The 20,527-nt window shown below is 41.3% G+C and overlaps 2 protein-coding genes across 4 annotated transcripts in view; both read right to left on the minus strand.

Annotated features, from left to right (window-relative positions):
* Window positions 1–3,519: 3,519 nt before the first annotated feature.
* Window positions 3,520–13,237, minus strand: LOC115105810 (glycerol-3-phosphate acyltransferase 4-like). Of its 2 annotated transcripts, none has more exons than XM_029628214.2 (13): window positions 13,026–13,237; window positions 11,681–12,154; window positions 8,796–8,865; window positions 8,391–8,685; window positions 8,098–8,172; window positions 7,900–7,989; window positions 5,857–5,950; window positions 5,543–5,658; window positions 5,105–5,160; window positions 4,859–4,944; window positions 4,643–4,771; window positions 4,376–4,455; window positions 3,520–4,219 (listed from the first exon to the last, which is right to left on the minus strand). In XM_029628214.2, the coding sequence occupies exons 2-13, from the start codon at window positions 11,843–11,845 to the stop codon at window positions 3,958–3,960; spliced, it is 1,518 nt and encodes a 505-aa protein (XP_029484074.1). In that variant the 5' UTR covers window positions 11,846–12,154; window positions 13,026–13,237; the 3' UTR covers window positions 3,520–3,957. The 2 variants fall into 2 exon arrangements, with proteins under 2 accessions (XP_029484074.1, XP_029484075.1); XM_029628215.2 differs by having other exon boundaries at window positions 12,987–13,237.
* A 4,510-nt stretch (window positions 13,238–17,747) lies between these two features.
* The window catches only part of LOC115105811 (calcium-binding protein 1-like), a 30,888-nt gene continuing 28,108 nt past the window's right edge, over window positions 17,748–20,527 (minus strand). For both annotated transcript variants that reach the window (XM_029628218.2, XM_065007447.1), the window contains one exon: window positions 17,748–19,009. In XM_029628218.2, coding sequence (XP_029484078.2) covers window positions 18,984–19,009 — 26 coding nt within the window. In that variant the 3' untranslated portion in view covers window positions 17,748–18,983. The remainder of the gene's footprint in view (window positions 19,010–20,527) is intronic.

Below are 20,527 nucleotides of genomic sequence, written 5' to 3' on the forward strand. Positions count from 1 at the left end.
GTGAACCTGAACACCCTGTCTAATCGGCTGAAGTAATGGCGACAATGGCGTTCATTATGGTCCTTCACCACTTCTACCATGAGACCTGAGTCCGAGCCAGCAACCTGTACACAGCATCCAGTCGACACTATCAACTACCTTTTCTCTCATGTGACATGGGTCCATGTGGAGTGAGCATGGAGAGAGATCCAGTCCTAACTTCTCTCATGCTGCTGGTGTACTGGTAGGAAAATGGACAGAGACATAATGGACTGTAAAGGACGTGGCGGCTTAGGTGACAGACATTATCAAGGGCCATCCACTTTGAACATGTTCCGTTAAAAAGGACGAACTGAAACACTATCTGAAGAAGAACTTGAAGAAACGCCAGGAAGGATAAACATTTCCATAATGTGTTTTTTGTTAAATGACTGCTCAGTCCACATGCCCACACACACTATATATGTAATGTACAGTCTGCAAAAATGTTTTACTTGGTTCTTCCATGATAGACAGAACAGATAAGGTTAACATTGATTCTATATGTGCACAGGCTCCACTGTGGGGGAAAAAAGCATATGGTTCTCAAAAAGATTTTCAGCAGATGTGGGTTTCTTGCAAGTGTTACATTTAAAAAAGGAAAAATGTAACATTTAAAGAGGAGCTGGGTTGGAGAGGCATATGCTGTCACATACTGCAGTAACAGCAGAGGTATAGGCATCCTGATAAATTATAATACAAAATGTTCCCTTATATCCCAGCACATTGACCAAGAAGGCTGTTTTCTAATGATGAATTGTACCTTACATGGTGAAAAATACACATTGATTTCATTGTATATCCCACCAGGGGCAAATCTGGTGTTTTTAAATAGAATTCAAGCTATTGAACAAAATATAAATGCAACAATTTCAATGATTTTACAGTTCATATAAGGAAATCAATCAATTGAAATGAATTCATTACACCCTAATCTATGGATTTCACATGACTGAATAGGGGTGCCCATGGGTGGACCTGGGAGGGCATAGGCCTACACACTGGGGAGCCAAGCCCAGCCAATCAGAAATATTTGTTCTCCACAAAAGGGCTTTATTACAGACAGAAATACTACTGTTTCATTATCTGTCCGGGTGGCTGGTCTCAGACGATCCCACAGGTGAAGAAGCTTGATGTGAAGGTCCTGGGCTGGCATGGTTACACGTGGTCTGCGGTTGTGCGGACGGTTGGATGTCCTGACAATTTCTATAAAATGACATTGGAGGCGGCTTATGGTAGAGAAATTTATATTAAATTAACAGTTCTGGTAGACATTCCTGCTGTCAGCATGCCAATTGTACGCTCCCTCAAAACTTTAGACATCTCTTGGCATTATGTTGTGTGACAAAACTGCATATTTTAGAGTGGACATTTATTGTCCCCAGCACAAGGTGTAATAAATCATGCTGTTTAATCAGCTTCTTGATAATCCATCCACCTGACAGGTGTGGCATATCTTGACAAAGGAGAACTGCTCACTAACAAGGATGTAAACAAATGCGTGCCCAACATTTTTGAGAAATAAGCTTTTTGTGCATAAGGACATTTTCTGTGATCTTTTATTTCAGCTCATGAAACATAGGACCAACACTTTAAGTGTTGCATTTATATTTTTGTTCAGTGTATTTTGATACAATTATTAGTGGGGCTTATATTTAGCCTAATTTCACACACACTGAATTCATGACAATATTGTTAACTTTTAGAAATGCAATATATTTTACCATTAATTGTACAACAAAGCTTATTTAGATAACATGGTAACAGTCTTCCGTGTCATGTTCTCTATTCCTGTAGGTTCATGCTCTACAACATCCGCAGAGTACGACCCCAGAGTACGACCCTGCCTCACACAGGAAGCGGCGCAGGTCCTAATCCAGGCACTTGTCATCTCCCGTCTGGATTACTGCAACTCGCTGTTGGCTGGGCTCCCTGCCTGTGCCATTAAACCCCTACAACTCATCCAGAACGCCGCAGCCCGTCTGGTGTTCAACCTTCCCAAGTTCTCTCACGTCACCCCGCTCCTCCGCTCCCTCCACTGGCTTCCAGTTGAAGCTCGCATCCGCTACAAGACCATGGTGCTTGCCTACGGAGCTGTGAGGGGAACGGCACCTCAGTACCTCCAGGCTCTGATCAGGCCCTACACCCAAACAAGGGCACTGCGTTCATCCACCTCTGGCCTGCTCGCCTCCCTACCACTGAGGAAGTACAGTTCCCGCTCAGCCCAGTCAAAACTGTTCGCTGCTCTGGCCCCCCAATGGTGGAACAAACTCCCTCACGACGCCAGGACAGCGGAGTCAATCACCACCTTCCGGAGACACCTGAAACCCCACCTCTTTAAGGAATACCTAGGATAGGATAAAGTAATCCCTCTCACCCCCCCTCCCCCTGAAAAGATTTAGATGCACTACTGTTCCACTGGAGGTCATAAGGTGAATGCACCAATTTGTAAGTCGCTCTGGATAAGAGCGTCTGCTAAATGACTTAAATGTAAATGTATTGTCTAGGACTGTGACACATATTGACCCATTATCTGCATATTTGGTCTGCTGTGGCTTTGTAACCTTTCCTCCTGTTTTCACAATATGCATAAATGGATCGTTCCACGAATTGAGTGCCTTTTGCCTCCCTTTGATATTTGAAGTTGTAATTGTGCACCAATACTGAAAAGCCTGTTATATTAAAGTGCTATTTAACGTTAACAGATTTTTATTTGACTAAAGACTTGCTAAAGTGCCAAAAATCTGCATTTTGACATGTCCCTCGTGTTTTCCAGACTTCTAGTAGGATTTTATCCCACTTAACCCAAACATTTCTCCATCATTGTAAAGCCCTAGTTATTTTATTGCTTTGACAAAGTCATTTCTGAAGATTATTGTTTACTTCACGCGATAAGTGAATAACTTACATTTGTCCCTCATTTTAGGGGCCACCCTGTTACATTAATGGAACTCTAATTTAAACTATTCCTTTTATAAAATATTTTCTCTAAAGAAACTATGACATCAAATCATAATGTAAAAGCTTTTTGGTTATTTTCTGGTGTTGTGTGGTGGGTGGATAACTGAATGTTTCCCCATAGATAGAGGGTAGAAATGTAAAAATAAAAATAATTGTGATGAAGCTTGCATTCAATTGCCCATCCCTATTGCACACAAGTTATGGCTAATTTAAGATGAAAACTTCAATCCTGTAAAGTCAACCCTGTTACTTTAAAAGTTTCAATGCAGCCATTTTATCTCCATATCAAATCATTTCTGGGTAAAAAGTTTAATTGAAATTTTAATTGAAAACTAACAAGAATAGCTTCTTAGCAAAGGGCAATTTCTCAAGCAAGAATGTTGCTAGGATTGTCTGGGAGTAGTGTGGTGTAGTGTAGTGTAGTGTAGAGTGTGGAGGGGAAAAGTAAAAATGTGCTGTTATTGGCAGGAGATTTGACACCCTCTTTCTTGTTGGTCTATTCATTTACCTGTATGGTGATGTCACCATGGAAGGCCAAAACAGGCTGAAATTAATTTTATTAAGTTTAACATGTCCTCTTTATGATACATTGTTTTAATCAAGTTTTGGGGGACCTAATTGCACTACCCAAAATTACCCAAATATACTGGTCAAAATAGTATAAATACAAAGAAAATATTAAAGATAAATATTTAAATACAGTATTAAAACAGTTAACATTCATAAAATGACTGTGCATAGTGCAGCACAAACTCAAAAGTATGTGGCTTACAGCCTGTAGAAAATGATACTGTTTCAGTTGCACTACATGGTCTCTGAGTAGTTAATTGCTATTGAAATGGTCTCTGAGTAGTTCATTGTTATTGAAATTACTTTAAGGCTTCCAATCCAATAAATCCTCTGGTCTAGTGCCTCACCAAGACAGTGAGTGGGGCTCCGCTGACACTTAATAACCTGGTAGGAATGGAACCCCCACCCTCATTGGTCCTTCATTGGTGTCTCTGAGCCTCTCTCCTCTTCTTCTTGTAGTCTCAGAGAGCAGTCTTCCAGTGGTCTGGGTGTGTAATCTTCAAGTGGTCTGTCTTCATTTTGGTCCCCCTCTTCTAATTCATCTTCTTCATCTTCCTGTGGTCTGTCTTCACCTTGGTCCTCCTGGTCTCCAACCAGCACCTTGCTGTACAGCTTCTGCTGCTCCTCTTTGAACGTATTTTTCACCTTCCCTCGTTTCAGCCCTCCATCCCTTAGAGCAAACAGATAAACACAGGGAAGAGCCGTTTTGTACAACCCTCAACACATGTACACTTGCAAGAATGTACACACCATGATACACACACAGCTAGGAATCGTGCTAGACAGGATGTGTGTGCGTGTGAGATGCGTATTCACTGAAACTCACCACAGCAGGTCCACCAGTCCTCCCTGCGTGGCGATGGCTGCTTTTACTCTGTTGGCAAACTGCACCGCATCCTCTCCCTCCTACGCAGACAACAGAGATGGCTCAGTCAGACAGTTAACATTGAGTCTCCATACCAGGATGGAGTTTTTGACTTATCACTGTCAGGATTATTTAGGTCTAGATCTTAGGGGATTCCCTGGTTTATAACTGCATTATACAAATCAATAATAACAACGTTACTGGGCTAAACCAAAACAAAGGCCACACCTCTCTGCTCATAGGTGGAAGGTACCAGACACTGCAGACGATGGCCCAACTGCTCATCATCCTCAGCAGGTAGTTGACCATCCCAAACTTACTGCTGTTCCAGAACGCGTCGCCAAACCTAGGGTCATACTGTCACAGGGAGGTCAAAGGGAGAGGGTTAGGTGGTTGAGAGAGAATAATAGATAAAACGGCAGTAGAGAGAGAGGGAGAGACTACCTTAATGGCCACAGGGTAGACAGTACAGCCTATCTCAAAGCTGCCCTTTTTGAACATCATCACTGAGGTATTGTTGATGCATGTGCCTGAGTGAGAAACACATTGTCACGCCGCATCATTACACACTCACACAGATCCGACATAGGGTGAATTTTCATCATCATTACAGCCTTCATTAGTTGCCATATCTCATTTCTATTTGAGCAGCACTCGATCCACCAGAAAAGGGTCCGTTTTCATACTAACCCTCTGGGAAGATGAGGATGGGGTGTTTAGTTTTGTCTGCTACATGATTGCTAAGCCTGGAAAATGAAAATACAGAACAGTGTAAATAACATGTTTATAACTAGGGATGGGAAAATTACCATATTACCGTATAACCGACGGTTATGGATGAAGACTGTCACGAAAATAAAATAACCGTCGAACGAAGAGCTGACTGAATGATCACAATTAAGAAGCATATTTCTATAGCGGCACATGCAGTCCGGAGTGAAGGAGAGGAGAAAATGTGCAACAAAAACCATCATCCAAACTTCCATGACCGTCACAGTGCTACTAATAATATAACTGTTTTCACCACATTATAAGAATGCATTCGTTGCTTTTTAATGCCTTCGCCAAGTCTGACAATGAGAAATGGAAGGAAAGTATGGTTTCCGCAACATGCAGCTGCAGTATTACCTTTCGGCCACAAGGTGACGGTCTTTGACTTCAGATCTCTCAAACCAGATGTGGGGGCTGGATTTCACCATGGCTCTCTGGACTACCCCGATCAAACCACCATGGATCTGGCCAACCTGAGAGAGGAAGTGATGACTGAGTGAGAATCTTGAACTAAACATCTTGGCAAAGAATGGGTTATACATCTGTCTCCCAAGCGCCCCACATATTCCGTACCAGCACACATGCACACACACACACACACACACACACACACACAGCTTTAAACAAACAGACAATGCTTACTGTCACACACTAGGATTTACATACAGTACCATAGAATAGCAGCCATCATTGGCCAGGATGATGACGTCAATGGGAGTTGTGTGATTCGCCACACAGATGCCTCCATTCTTTGGTTTGTTCTCACTGTCGGCAGAGCAAAGAAACGACTGAATGAGACACATTAACAAAACCGCCTATCTCATAAAACTACCAACAACCAGTGTGTGCCACCCTAATTGACATACAGTGCCTAAAGAAAGTATTCATACCCCTTGACTTATTCCAAATTTTGTATTACAGCCTGAATTCCAACTGGATTACTTTTTTTTTTAAATCACACCCATCTATCTACACACAATACAATAATGACAAAGTGAAAACATGAAAACAGACATTTTTGCTAATTTATTGAAAATGAAATTCATTTTCACAACCCTTTGCTTTGACACTCCAAATGTAGCTCAGGTGCAGACAATTTCCTTTGATCATCCTTGAGATGTCCCTACAACTTGATTTGGGGCAGCAGATAGCCTAGTGGTTAGAGCGTTGGGCCAGTAACCAAACGGTTTCTGGATCGAATCCCCGAGCTAACAAGGTAAAACATCTGTCGTTCTGCCCCTGAACAAGGCAGTTAACCCACTGTTCCCCGGTAGGCCGTCATTGTAAATAAGAATTTATTCTTAACTGACTTGCCTAGTTAAATAAATGTTAAATAAAACAAATATATAAAAAACATTGGAGTCCACCTGTGGCCAATTCAATTGTTTGGACATGATTTAGAAAGAAACACACGTGTCTATATAAAGGTCCCACAGTTGACAGTGCATGTCAGAGCAGAAACTATACCATGAAGTCTTGGGAAATGTCTGTAGATCTCTGAGATAGAATTGTGATGAGGCATATATCTGGAAGGGTATAAAGCAATTTATAGAATGTTGAATGTTTCCAAAAGCAGTGGTCATTGGGAAATTAAAAAACATATGGAATTACCCAGACTGCCAAGAGCTGGCCGTCCGACCAAACTGAGCAACCGGGCAAGAAGGACCTTGGTCATGGAAGTGAACAATCTGTCGTTGCTAATGTTAGCAATCAACCTGCTTCAGAGTGAAAAAGACCTTAGACTGGGGTGAAGATTTACTTTCTAACAAGACAATTACCCCAAGCATACAGCCAAGGTAACACTGGGATGGCTTTAGAACAAGAATATGAAAGTCCTTGAGTGACCCAGCTAAAGCCCAGACCTGAATCACATAGAAAATCTATGGGAAAATTTGAAGATTGCTGTTCACTGCCACTCCCCATCGAATTTAACAGAGCTTGAGAAAATCTGCAAGGAAGAATGGGAGAAAATCCCCAAATCCAGATTTGCAAAGCTGATACAGACATACCCAAGACAACTCAAAGCTGATACAGACATACCCAAGACAACTCAAAGCTGATACAGACATACCCAAGACAACTCAAAGCTGATACAGACATACCTAAGACAACTCAAAGCTGATACAGACATACCCAAGACAACTCAAAAGCTGATACAGACATACCCAAGACAACTCAACACTGATACAGACATACCCAAGACAACTCAAAGCTGATACAGACATACCCAAGACAACTCAAAGCTGATACAGACATACCCAAGACAACTCAACACTGATACAGACATACCCAAGACAACTCAAAGCTGATACAGACATACCCAAGAAAACTCAACACTGATTCAGACATACCCAAGACAACTCAAAGCTGTAATCGCCACGAAAGGTGCTTCTCCAAAGTATTGACTCTGGGGTGTGAATACTTATGTCAATTATTATTTATTTATTTCATGTTCAATAAATTTGCTAACATTTCTAAAAACATGTTTTCACAAAATGTATTTAAACCATTTTGAATTCAGGCTGTAACACAAAATATGGAATAAGTCAAGGGGTATGAATACTTTATGAAGGCACTGTAAGACTGGCTTTGAGCTCAGTACAAGATAGGGTGGTGAGTCACTAAATGGGCAGAAAGCTGTGACAAAATACAGTAGGTTTGTGTCTCTGTTGTCTGAGCTGATGTTATGTGAGCATTTGGTTGGTCTACAGTACCTGTTGTGATAGGTGATGATGGCAGTGAGGGATCGGACACAGATGCGATAAGACATCAGATGAATCTTCTCACTGAGGTACGTCCTTAACCTGAGGAGATCAACACACTGACAATAAGGCTTTCACCAACACAGAATATTATTGTAGATAAGGTACTGTAAGTTTGTGGTAATTCTGAGGGTGTTGGTGGAAACGTACCAGCCGCTTGGTATGAAGCCCACTATGGTAGTCAAGACCACAAGCAGACCAATACCAGAGGCTGCCAGAGTAACCCTGTAGAACACAAAACAGTCCACCACATATCAATTTTGTTTACAACAAAAGTTGTGATGTGCAAAACCCCCCAAAAAATGGTCTTTCATGCTAAATAAACACAATTCTTATAAATCTCATTTGTAGACATCTTAATGTCCACAACAGCTCCTTGTCGGCCAATAACTAGCAAAGACGTTTCCTGCCTTAGATGCTGACCCTGACTCTTGACCTCTGACCTGAGTGGCAGCAGGAAGCCATAGCGGATGAAGAGACCCAGTCCCCAGAGCACGCTGAGTCGCAGGCTGATGTGGCGGGCGTTGAAGTTGCTGCGGGTCAGCAGGTTCCAGGACTCCAGCTCCTGAGCAGAAAAGCGCTTGGTCACCTCGTCATCCACGATGCTCTCCACTCCCCGCCGGCAGAAATACATGATGTCCGCCATCTCAAACTCAGGCTCAGAGCTCAGAGTGGTGCCGCTGGCACGGAGCTCCTGGATCTCCTGCTCCAGAGATGACAGTTCTTTAGCTATGATACCTGAGACAGAGAGGGAGTGAGGGAGAGGGATGGAAAGAGAGACAGAGTTAACACAACAACAGAGACATTGCCATTCCCATAAGTGAGAGATGTACATTAAAAGGTTGTACCATTACTATAGGGTTTATAAAGATGTTGATTCTTCTCCTTTGCGCCTCTCTCCATCCGCACAGTAGCCCACTAAAAAGAGGGGGGGTATCATACATTAGTTGTACATTAACTTTAAACCATGAATTCTATCCCAAAGGTATTTATAAGCCATATTCTATAGCTTATGACATTTATATTCATAATTCTTATCATTTGATGAGAAGCAATAATTTCTCTGTGCCAAGATATCGTCATTCATAAGCCTGAAGGTGCATCACAGATAGTCTTGGGGACCAGACTGTATCTCCTAAATGATTTATGTTAGCCTGGCCTAGCAAGACTACATCACATGGTACAACTGACAAAGAGTCAAGAGCTGAGTAAGCAGATCCACAGAGAATAGGAACACAACAGCTATCTTAGACAGGCTCATAAGCATGAAACAGGCAGTCTGGAGTATTTGGGGGGCATGTGGTTTCCCCTGAGGGACAGACTGAAAACAATCATTTTTAAAAATATTTTACATTTAACTAGGCAAGTCAGTTAAGAACAAATTCTTATTTACAATGACGGCCTAGAAACAGTGGGTTAACCGCCTTGTTCAGGGACAGAATGACAGATTTTTATCTTGTCAGCTCTGGGATGTGATCTAGCAACTTTTCGGCCCAACACTCTAACCACTAGGCTACCTGCCACCCCATAAAAAAGGAGGATCCGAACGGACCCGAGGACAATCAGACCCGAACCAGAAGTGGTCAGGTCTATTCGGGTCTATCAGCTGTGGTTACATAGAATTTGGACCTGCTCAGGTCCCGGGCCAGGTATTCAGGTTCGGGTGGACCAGTGAAAACTACTGTATATCCCTTCCTAAACCATTTCCTCCACATTTCCTGTGGCTGCCCCACACCTAGGCCTAATTCAGTCATGATTTCCTTGAAAATAACATCAATCCTGTGTTTGAATGTGTAGGAGATTATAATCATATTGATATGAAATCCCTAGTAATTTGAAAGTATAATGCTGCTAGGCTAATTCAGCACTTACAGCCAAAGGCACTGTGACATGCTCCTGACAGATGCAACAGGTTGATGTCAAATGTGATGTGGTAGGGGAGAACCAAAGACCACACACACACTGCCACCTGAGGACAAATTTGACAAATCCACTGAGGGTAGTGGTCTCTCGTGCTCACTTTAGTGAATGAAAAATTAAATGATATGAATTGCTCCACAGAACAATGTCTATAATGCCATTTATTGTCAGTGAAGTTGACTGACCACATTAGGGGGAAAAAGAGCCAAGCTGAGGTGACTAGTCTCTCCACAAAGCCGATCAGACTCAACCTGGGGTGTAATAAGGGCAGCTATTCTAAATTGAGCCTGGCCTTAGATGAACGCCCCTTACTGCTAAGCGAATTCAAAATATAGGCATAGTTCAAGTTCATACATTAAAACTGGAATACAATTACTTTGTATTGGAGTATGAAAGTCGCCTATCAAAGTTTTTCAAAAATATCTCGAAGCAGGCATTCACTAAGGGCCCAATTATGAGTTAGGAATTGACGCCTTCTCTACGCACTTCTCAGTAGTTGGTATTCAGATTTATCTTATTCAGTTGCGTAACACTCTTTTGCGCGCTCTGAATAAATTTCATTAAACTATTGAAAACCCTCCCATTTGCTGGCCAACAGATTTTCTCGTGTAGTTTTTATTCAATAGGGTTTTTCAGGACTTTTATCTTAAGCCATCCTTTTAGTAGAATTTTGTCTACATACACACAAGAATATATCGACAGAACGGGTTCTGAATATTAGGGATCAATTAAAGAAATCCATCTAAATATATGCATATTCGTCTCCGTTTCAGCACCAATTGGTAGATTTAAAAATACAAAGATTTTGTAGATTATTTAGGTTTAGGAAAGTATTTATGAATCTTCTTTTTTTTTTAAACAGGTTTGGAGAGCCTTTACAAACAAAAGAAGGAAAACGGTGGTTTGATTCATTCAGAAAATGTCCACATTAATTTCTTCAACCCATGGTAATGTTGGAAGATTAATGTAGATATAATTATAATAGAACAGTATACCCTGTTACCCTTGTCTACTGCCTGCACTAAACATGGCTGTGTCATCACACGGTTACAAGTGTTGCGCCAGGCGTCGGGTTCAGACTGTTACGGCTTGGTCTGCGCACCACTCCATTACGATTTAATTAGCCTGCAATAACAACAGGACCTTACCGGAGTTCAGAGAGGAAACAAACGAAGGTAAACGAAACAATGTAATTAAATAGAATGATAATGTAACCTATATCAACTGAAGGGAACTAACAGTAAATTGGCAGTTGAATATGTGTGGTTATTAGGCCTACTGACGGCCGATACTGATAGTGGCTAATATTTAACGTGATAGAAATAGGAAAAAGAGAAAGTCATTTGAGTGACCATCCCTGCAAGTTAAAAGGCTATACAATTTAAATTCTGCATAATGTCACAGCATTTCATAAACTTTACTGTGGGGAAGTTGATCTGTTGCTATGCTTCAGTTTGCTTCCATATGACTGGTTTCACATGTCTCCAGCGATTATAAGGTCAAATACAACTAAAACAAGTGTTATTTTTATTTATAATTCCCTTATCCAAACTGATTACTCATTTATCAAGTTGTAAATTACAGTGCATGGAGAATGGTGGTATTTCTCTCAGAAAAAATAAAGATGCTTTTTCCACTTGGACATGGTAGTTTCGCTAGATCTTAAGCATGAGAAAAGGTGTGTAAGTTCAAGGTCAGAATACGCATATAGAGAAAAGTGCATAAAAAAGGGATTTTCTTTTAAACGTTCCATTTACGCACGCTTAAGTAGAGTCAGAATCGGACCCATTGTGACAGTGTGAAGCGAACTCACCTCAAAGACCTTGAGAAGACTCTTCATGTACAGTCTGCGGATCCCAATGGACACTCCAAGGACGGCCGGCACGACTATGACTAGCAGCGAGCTGAATCCCACAGTGAAGGATATGCCAAGGACTATACACAGCGGGTTATCAAATGGGAGGAGGAACCAGCCCATGTTGGCCACAGGTGAGGCCGGGGCTGTGGTGCAGTGGAACGGTGAGGGGATATGGCAGGGAACAGGGAGGACTGATAAAGGACTAAAGAGAAGTCCAGGACCAAGACTAAGGCTGCAGATTAGTCCTCTTGTCCCTTTATAGCCTCAGCTTCTGAAGCCTGCAATGAAACAAGGGCTTCATGGGCACATCGGGCCTGGGGAAGCTCAAGTCAATGTCTAGGAGAGCAGACTGATCTCATCATGAAGACTATAATAAAGGATCCAGTAATGTCAGAGCATCCAAAACTTCAGTCCTCAACTTGATCCATCCTTCAAAAGAAAAAGGAAAATGGTAAACCACCAGTCTGTTTGTATAGGTTGTTTTTTATGGTTCCTTTGCAAAAGGGATGAGACTGCCCTGGAAAAATACAGATATTGGTGTAGCTATCCTCTATAGTGAAGGCTGGTTAAATAGTTAGATGTGGTACACAACTGATGTTCAATTGCCATGTTAACTGAACAGTTAGCTAGCTCAGTGTTATAATGCTCTTACACAGAGTTATTAAACGTCAGTAGATACAGTACATAACTAGTAGAGGTCCCATATGGTGCTGTTATAAACAACACAGCAACAGCTGGTTAGCAGCTTACTAAATTGCTAGCTAAGTAGTGTTACCTAGCAACCATCACTGATCTTTCCCATTTGGACAATAGATGCAGAACACACAGAACTAGTTCGAACTCAGAAAATCTATTGTTACAAAGCAGATTTACTTGTTCACATTTAGATAGCTAAATATATCTAAAAATAGCTATCTAGCTAGCTAACATAACAATATTGAAGCTAGCTAGCGAGCAAGTTAGCTAACTAAGCTGCTTACTAGCTCTCGAAAACCCTTCTCCGTATGTAGCTAACTTTCGGGTTTTCTGCCATTCTCCTCTGTCAGAGCGTCTATTGTATGTGCTCGGGAAGCGCACTGAATTTACAAACAATCTGACAACGCTCTAAATTTACGAACGACCGAGAACACACTGACACACAGGAGGCAATTTATGAACGCAACCTCAGACGAGCGTGCTATAATAATAATAATAAATAATTGCAAAATGTGTCGTTTAGCAAACAGTAATGATGTCCAAACCCGATTGCGATTATACTCACAAAATATGCAAATTACTTCTTCAGAGTGTGTTTACTCACTTATTTTTAACTTGGCGGGCTCCAACAAGGAAAACGTATATGAGAAACTCATCATCAATCATTAGCATGACTCCCTCCCTGTCTGCAATCATCGACCTCATACTGGGAGCTAATCCTCTCTGTTTAAACCTGAGTCTGGTCTGCAGTGCCCCGAGAGGGGAGGGGGAGGCTCAATCTGGTTTTAATGTCTATGCTCAATGCAGAAGTTCCAGGAGTGGCCCTGCTCTTCATTCCATCCTCTCTGGTTCCATATATTTTTGTTACATTGTACCCTCTGTCACTAGTAGCATAGGCCAGAGATTTGCAAGGGGTCCACGATTTTTTTGTGGTTAATTTGTGGAAAAATATTGTTGGTGATTTGTATATGTGATCAATTATATTTTTTTATTCGTTTTTTATTTATTATCTACAACAGAATAACATCGTGGATACCATTTTATGTCTGTGCTTCCAGTATAAGGGAAGTTCTAGGTAGGTTTGCGAGCCAATCCTAACTAGTGTTAGCCAATTCTTTTTTTCTTTTTTTACCTTTATTTAACCAGGTAGGCAAGTTGAGAACAAGTTCTCATTTACAATTGCGACCTGACCATGATAAAGCAAAGCAGTTCGACACATACAACAACACAGAGTTACACATGGAGTAGTACAAAAATAAGTCTATACACAATGTGAGCAAGTGAGGTGAGATAAGGGAGGTAAAGGTAAAAAAAAAAAAAAGGCCATGGTGGCGAAGTAAATACAAGTAAAACACTGGAATGGTTGATTTGCAGTGGAAGAATGTGCAAAGTAGAGATAGAAATAATGGTGCAAAGGAGCTAAATAAATAGAGTAGGGAAATTTCTTTTCGATACTGTCGCAAAGCTAACTAAAAAGCAGCATTCCCCAAGTGAGGATGGCTTTCACTTCAGCAGTAATAAATTCATGAACTTCTTTGAGGAAAGGATCCTGATTATTAGAAAGCAAATTATGGACTCCTCTTTAAATCTGCGTATTCCTTCAATGCTCAGTTGTCCTGAGTCTGCACAACTCTGCCAGGACCTAGGATCAAGAGAGACACTCAAGTGATTTAGTACTATATCTCTTGACACAATGATGAAAATAATCATGGCCTCTAAACCTTCAAGCTGCATACTGGACCCTATTCCAACTAAACTACTGAAAGAGCTGCTTCCTGTGCTTGGCCCTCCTATGTTGAACATAATAAACGGCTCTCTATCCACCGGATGTGTACCAAACTCACTAAAAGTGGCAGTAATAAAGCCTCTCTTGAAAAAGCCAAACCTTGACCTAGAAAATATTTTTACAACTATCGGCCTATATCGAATCTTCCATTCCTCTCAAAACTTTTACAAAAGGCTGTTGCGCAGCAACTCACTCCCTTCCTGAAGACAAACAATGTATACGAAATGCTTCAGTCTGGTTTTAGATCCCATCATAGCTCTGAGACTGCACATGTGAAGGTGGTAAATTACCTTTTAATGGCATCAGACCGAGGCTCTGCATCTGTCCTCGTGCTCCTAGACCTTAGAGCTGCTTTGATACCATCGATCACCACATTCTTTTGGAGAGATTGGAAACCCAAATTGGTCTACAAGGACAAGTTCTGGCCTGGTTTAGATCTTATCTGTTGGAAAGATATCAGTTTGTCTCTGTGAATGGTTTGTCCTCTGACAAATCAACTGTAAATTTCGGTGTTCCTCAAAGTTCCGTTTTAGGACCACTATATGTTTTCACTATATATATATATGTCATTCGAAAACATAATGTTAACTTTCACTGCTATGCGGATGACACACAGCTGTACATTTCGATGAAACATGGTGAAGCCCCAAAATTGCCCTCGCTAGAAGCCTGTGTTTCAGACATAAGGAAGTGGATGGCTGCAAACTTTATACTTTTAAACTCGGACAAAACAGAGATGCTTGTTCTAGGTCCCAAGAAACAAAGAGATCTTCTGTTGAATCTGACAATTAATCTTAATGGTTGTACAGTCGTCTCAAATAAAACTGTGAAGGACCTCAGCGTTACTCTGGACCCTGATCTCTCTTTTGACGAACATATCAAGACTGTTTCAAGGACAGCTTTTTTCCATCTACGTAACATTGCAAAAAATCTGAAACTTTCTGTCCAGAAATGATGCAAAAAAATTAATCCATGCTTTTGTTACCTCTAGGTTTGACTACTGCAATACTCTACTTTCCGGCTACCCGGATAAAGCACTAAATAAACTTCAGTTAGTGCTAAATACGGCTGCTAGAATCTTGACTAGAACCAACAAATTTGATCATATTACTCCAGTGCTAGCTTCCCTACACTGGCTTCCTGTCAAGGCAAGGGCTGATTTTAAGGTTTTACTGCTAACCTACAAAGCATTACATGGGCTTGCTCCTACCTATCTCTCTGATTTGGTCCTGCCGTACATACCTACATGTACTCTATGGTCACAAGACGCAGGCCTCCTAATTGTCCCTAGAATTTCTAAGCAAACAGCTGGAGGCAGGGCTTTCTCCTATAGAGCTCCATTTTTATGGAATGGTCTGCCTACCCATGTGAGAGACGCAAACTAGGTCTCAACCTTTAAGTCTTTACTGAAGACTCATCTCTTCAGTGGGTCATATGATTGAGTGTAGTCTGGTCCAGAAGTGTGAAGGTGAACGGAAAGGCTCTGGAGCAACGAACCGTCCTTGCTGTCTCTGCCTGTCTCTACCTTCCCCTCTTTCCACTGGGATTCTCTGCCTCTAACCCTATTACAGGGGCTGAGTCACTGGCTTACTGGTGCTCTTTCATGCCGTCCCTAGGAGGGGTGCGTCACTTGAGTGGGTTGAGTCACTGATGTGATCTTCCTGTCTGGGTTGGCGCCCCCCTTGGGTTGTGCAGTGGCGGAGATCTTTGTGGGCTATAGGATGGATCCTGTCTCAGGATGGTAAGTTGGTGGTTGAAGATATCCCTCTAATGGTGTGGGGTCTGTGCTTTGGCAAAGTGGGTTGGGTTAAATCCTTCCTGTTTGGCCCTGTCCGGGGGTATCATCAGATGGGGCCACAGAGTCTCCTGACACCTCTTGTCTCAGCCTCCAGTATTTATGCTGCAGTAGTTTATGTGTCAGGGGGGTAGGGTCAGTTTGTTAAATCTGGAGTACTTCTCCTATCTTATCTGGTGTCCTGTGTGAATTTAAGTATGCTCTCTCTAATTCTCTCTTTCTCTCTCTCGGAGGACCTGAGCCCTAGGACCATGCCTCAGGACTACCTGGCATGATGACTCCTTGCTGTCCCCAGTCCACCTAACCGTGCTGCTGCTCCAGTTTCAACTGTTCTGCCTGCGGCTATGAAATCCTGACCTGTTCACCGGACGTGCTACCTGTCCCAGACCTATTATTTTACCATGCTGGTCATTTATGAACATTTGAACATCTTGGTCCGATCCTTCATACTCCTCGTCAGAGGAAGACGAATGTCGTTACACATGCTTATTTAAGATGGTGAGGAAGGCATTTAAAAAAAAAACAGGCATCCTCTACTGACGGAATGAGATCAATATCCTTCCAGGATACCCCGGCCAGGTTGATTAGAAAGGCCTGCTCGCTGAAGTGTTTCAGGGAGCGTTTGACAGTGATGAGTGGGGGTTGTTTGACCGCTGACCCATTACGGATGCAGGCAATGAGCCAGTGATCGCTGAGATCTTGGTTGAAAACAGCAGAGGTGTATTTAGAGGGCAAGTTGGTTAGGATGATATCTATGACTGGAAGTCTACAGGAACTGTACTTAGATACATGCTTTTATTGATAAAATCTCGAACTATTCCTTTAATATGGGGCAAATTACATTTTTTTTCTGTATTGAAAATTATTAGGCAGGTCTCTTAGTGTTCGTTTTCAGGATGAAAAAGCAGTTTCAGTGTCAATTTAAACAACCAAAACCAGATAGAAAGCATGCAGAAAAGAAATGGAACTATACATATTTTTTAATAATACCATATTTGACAACTAACAATCAAATAAAAGTTAGACAGTCTGGGAGAATCAAAAACTGGGCATTCAGGGCACATGCCCATTGGTTTTGTTCTAATGTTTGACCAGAGGAACATAGCATTAGCTATGGAAAAAATGCATAGAATTGCAGGAATTAAAACTGTAAAATTGTCTCTCAGCTCCATGCCAAACTGTGTAGAATGGCTGAAATTTGCTTAAAATCTGCAAACTGTTTTCTCCACCAACAAAAAAATACATTTACATTTCTAGCTAGTAGCAAAGAAGAGGTGACGTGAGAGTTTTTTTCGCCCCAAATCTGCCCAAGTTAAGCAGATCATTAATTATTAAGCAAGTGAGGGAGTTTTTTATTGGGGGGGGGGTGAGTGTCAAAATAAAAGGAATTGCTATTTTGATATGTGAGGCTTATTTGATCTAATATAAGTTTAGTAATGCTTAGGTTATTACGAGTGTACAGATATAAGTGTGATGCACGTGACATCCCAGCAACGTTGAGAAAAAACACTTTATTGGAGTTGTCCCTGTTGAAATTCGAGTCGGTCTATGCATATTCATATTCTCAAAATATTTTGTAATCAAGGATATTATTTCTGATCTGACAGGTTTTTGCAACCTATAGGCTAATGGGTGTATATCCAGCTAGTTCAGGTCCTGTCTGACTGTTTTCTGCTCTGAATGCAGATAGAGGTCTCACACACACACACACACACACAAAGACATACACACACACACAGTGTTTTTGCAACAAAAATCTTTATTCTCATCTACTATGCTACAAATGGTTTTACTATTTGGCATGCATAGAATCACACAAGGAAGAGACATGCAAAGTCACAAATAAGACTGCCTAAGGGAGACTCGCACAACAAAATACACAAGCACTCATACATAAACACTCTCATCAGTACATAAATACACACACACACACATTCTCACACAGGTTTCAGTGTTATGTTGATCACCACAATAATATACTGTGTATATGTTTGTTTGTGGTGCACATTGTTTATTTGCATGGGGAGTGACAGTGTGTCTGGTTAAATCATAAGTGGAGCATGCATTCTTAGTATTCATGCAAAACAATGTGCAAAACTGTGTATTGGGTTGGCCCGAAGAAACCAATTAATTATGATTGCTACCGCATTCCCCAGAGTATTCGGTACTCAAGAAACAGACCTTCCATTTATCAAAGCAGGTACCCATCTATGTTCAAAACTTGTATAATGTAACTCGATATGTGTTGATAATGATAAAATCTAAAAAAGTGCATCCGTGGTAATACATGGCATGTAATTCAAGATAGAGCCAGCATATGCCATGGGTTTGACACTAACTGTACAGTAGCTTAAGACATATGAAATCTTACAGGAAAGGATAATTGAGGTGCACAAACACACATGAACGCACACACAAACAATACATATTTTGAGAGTTGGTACACTGATATAATAATATTGCCACTAAAAAGTTTATTTTAGGAGTCCAAAGCCCCAAAGGGGAATATGCTGCTTTAGACTAGTTATAGGAGACGTTGGCATAAGTAAGAAAGTGTTGAAAATGTAAATGTGTCTCCTTTACTTTGCTACAGCATTAACCAACCATTGCAATGAGTGTAAGTAGCTCAAACATCACATTGCTCTTTAGACCCTGTAAACACCTAGATATGTTTTCTCGAATATCTGAAATGTACAATGTAAAACTGTGGGAGGCTGGCTGTTGTTCTGTTTTGCTCTTAGAGACAGCAGTAACAGCATCATCATGATCACTGATGTTGTTCCTTCAGCTTTTGTGCATGTCTTCAGATGTGGCAGTAGCAGAGCGGGGTTGATATGTCGTTTTCTCCTTCTGTAGTTCAGAAGTCTGAGGTAAGAGGTCTGTCGGTAAGGGCTCTGCCATCTCTGCCTCTCCTTCACTTCTTCTTCTCCTTCTCATCCTCTCTTACCAGGAAAGGAACCAGTCGGTATCATGACCTACACTCAGCGAGACATCATGCGCACAAACTCTGAGGGAGATTCGTAAAAGAGAGAGATTAATAAAACTGAGAGACATTAATACAACAACAGGGAAAGAGTGTGAACATGATTCACATAAAGTTTAGTGGCTGATCCCCAACTGGTGAATTTGGCCCACGGGTGATTTTATTTGCCCCCCCCCCTATAAAAGACTGTAAAACACCAGCATATCAGCTCCGAGAGATTTTAATTTTGTAAATCTGTTCCATAGTATTCCCACGCATAATAGAGAGATACTGTATATGTGATCGTAAACAAATGTAAGCAGTGTTTGAAATTATGATGTTTCAGTCAAATGTTATATGTTTGTGCTTCTTGCAGTCAATTTGCAGTCTACAAATGATTTGTAATTATGTCCTAACGTGTAGGGAATGCATGGTACTGAAGGTCACAGTGCTTTTAAGAACTGTATGTGCTGCTATCAGCCAATAAAAATAAATACATTTTCATAGCAACGATTCTATTTCTAAATGAGCACTGTGGATTATAAATATGAATGTATTTAGAGCGTAAGACGTGTGGGCGAAACTAACGTTTGGAGAACGCAGAGCATACGGATGACTCTAGTAAGAATACCAGCACATTGCTATTTTTGTCCCACTGGCAGTATGCTTCCCTTGTTCTCCTGGTAATCTGTGAGGTGACATAATCCTTTGGTGTGGAGATAATCTGACAGACAGCCTGACTCCCTTCATCCTCCCACCTCGCTCTTAGCATGATGCTAGAGTATCAGCCTGCCTCAAACTGTATCGGTGGGGATTGGCACTGAGAGAGTGTGTATATGCATGTGCTTGGGTATGTGTGTGTGTGACGGGATTATTGTGACGGGATTATTGGCATAGCCATAGGAGGGTGCTACAGCACCCCCTGAAAAATCGGAATAAAAAAATATATATATTAGCAGCCCGATATATCCGTCTGCAACGCCAGCACTGGCAAAAATATTTGTTTGATGTGTTTCCTACCATTCCCTTTTATCCATTCTAGCCATTACAATGAGCCTGTCCTCCAACAGCCTCCTCTGGACTGTATATATGAATGGACAAAGCCATCAATCATCTGACACCATTCATTCCTATTTGAACACTCAATAGCGCATTGAAGCCAAATTAAGGTTTAGATGGCATATCATGAAGACATAACATGTGCAGTTTGAGCTATTCTAGGTAGTGACGTTGTAGGCTTGATCAGTGCTGCTGACTCTCATTGAGGAACTCAATTTGAAGGCTGACCGGGTACTGCAGGCTCCCATTAGCAACTCAATTATCCTTATAACTCCTTCTGTGTACAATTTTCAAATAATTGGTTCAAGGACCTACATCTGGTGTATTAGAAGCAATTATTGGTATCATGATCGTCTTCGATTTTTTTGTTTGTTATTTACACAAAGTTTGACCAAGAAGATTACCATTTTTCCATATACTACAGTATAGTGGGGCATCCTGTTTTCTGCTAACTGCAATACCGCAGTGGCCATTGAACTTCTATGGCTTCAATGAGAGGGGGCT

The sequence above is a fragment of the Oncorhynchus nerka genome, linkage group LG22 (genome assembly GCF_034236695.1).
Source record: "Oncorhynchus nerka isolate Pitt River linkage group LG22, Oner_Uvic_2.0, whole genome shotgun sequence".
NCBI classification, from domain to species: Eukaryota; Metazoa; Chordata; class Actinopteri; order Salmoniformes; family Salmonidae; genus Oncorhynchus; species Oncorhynchus nerka.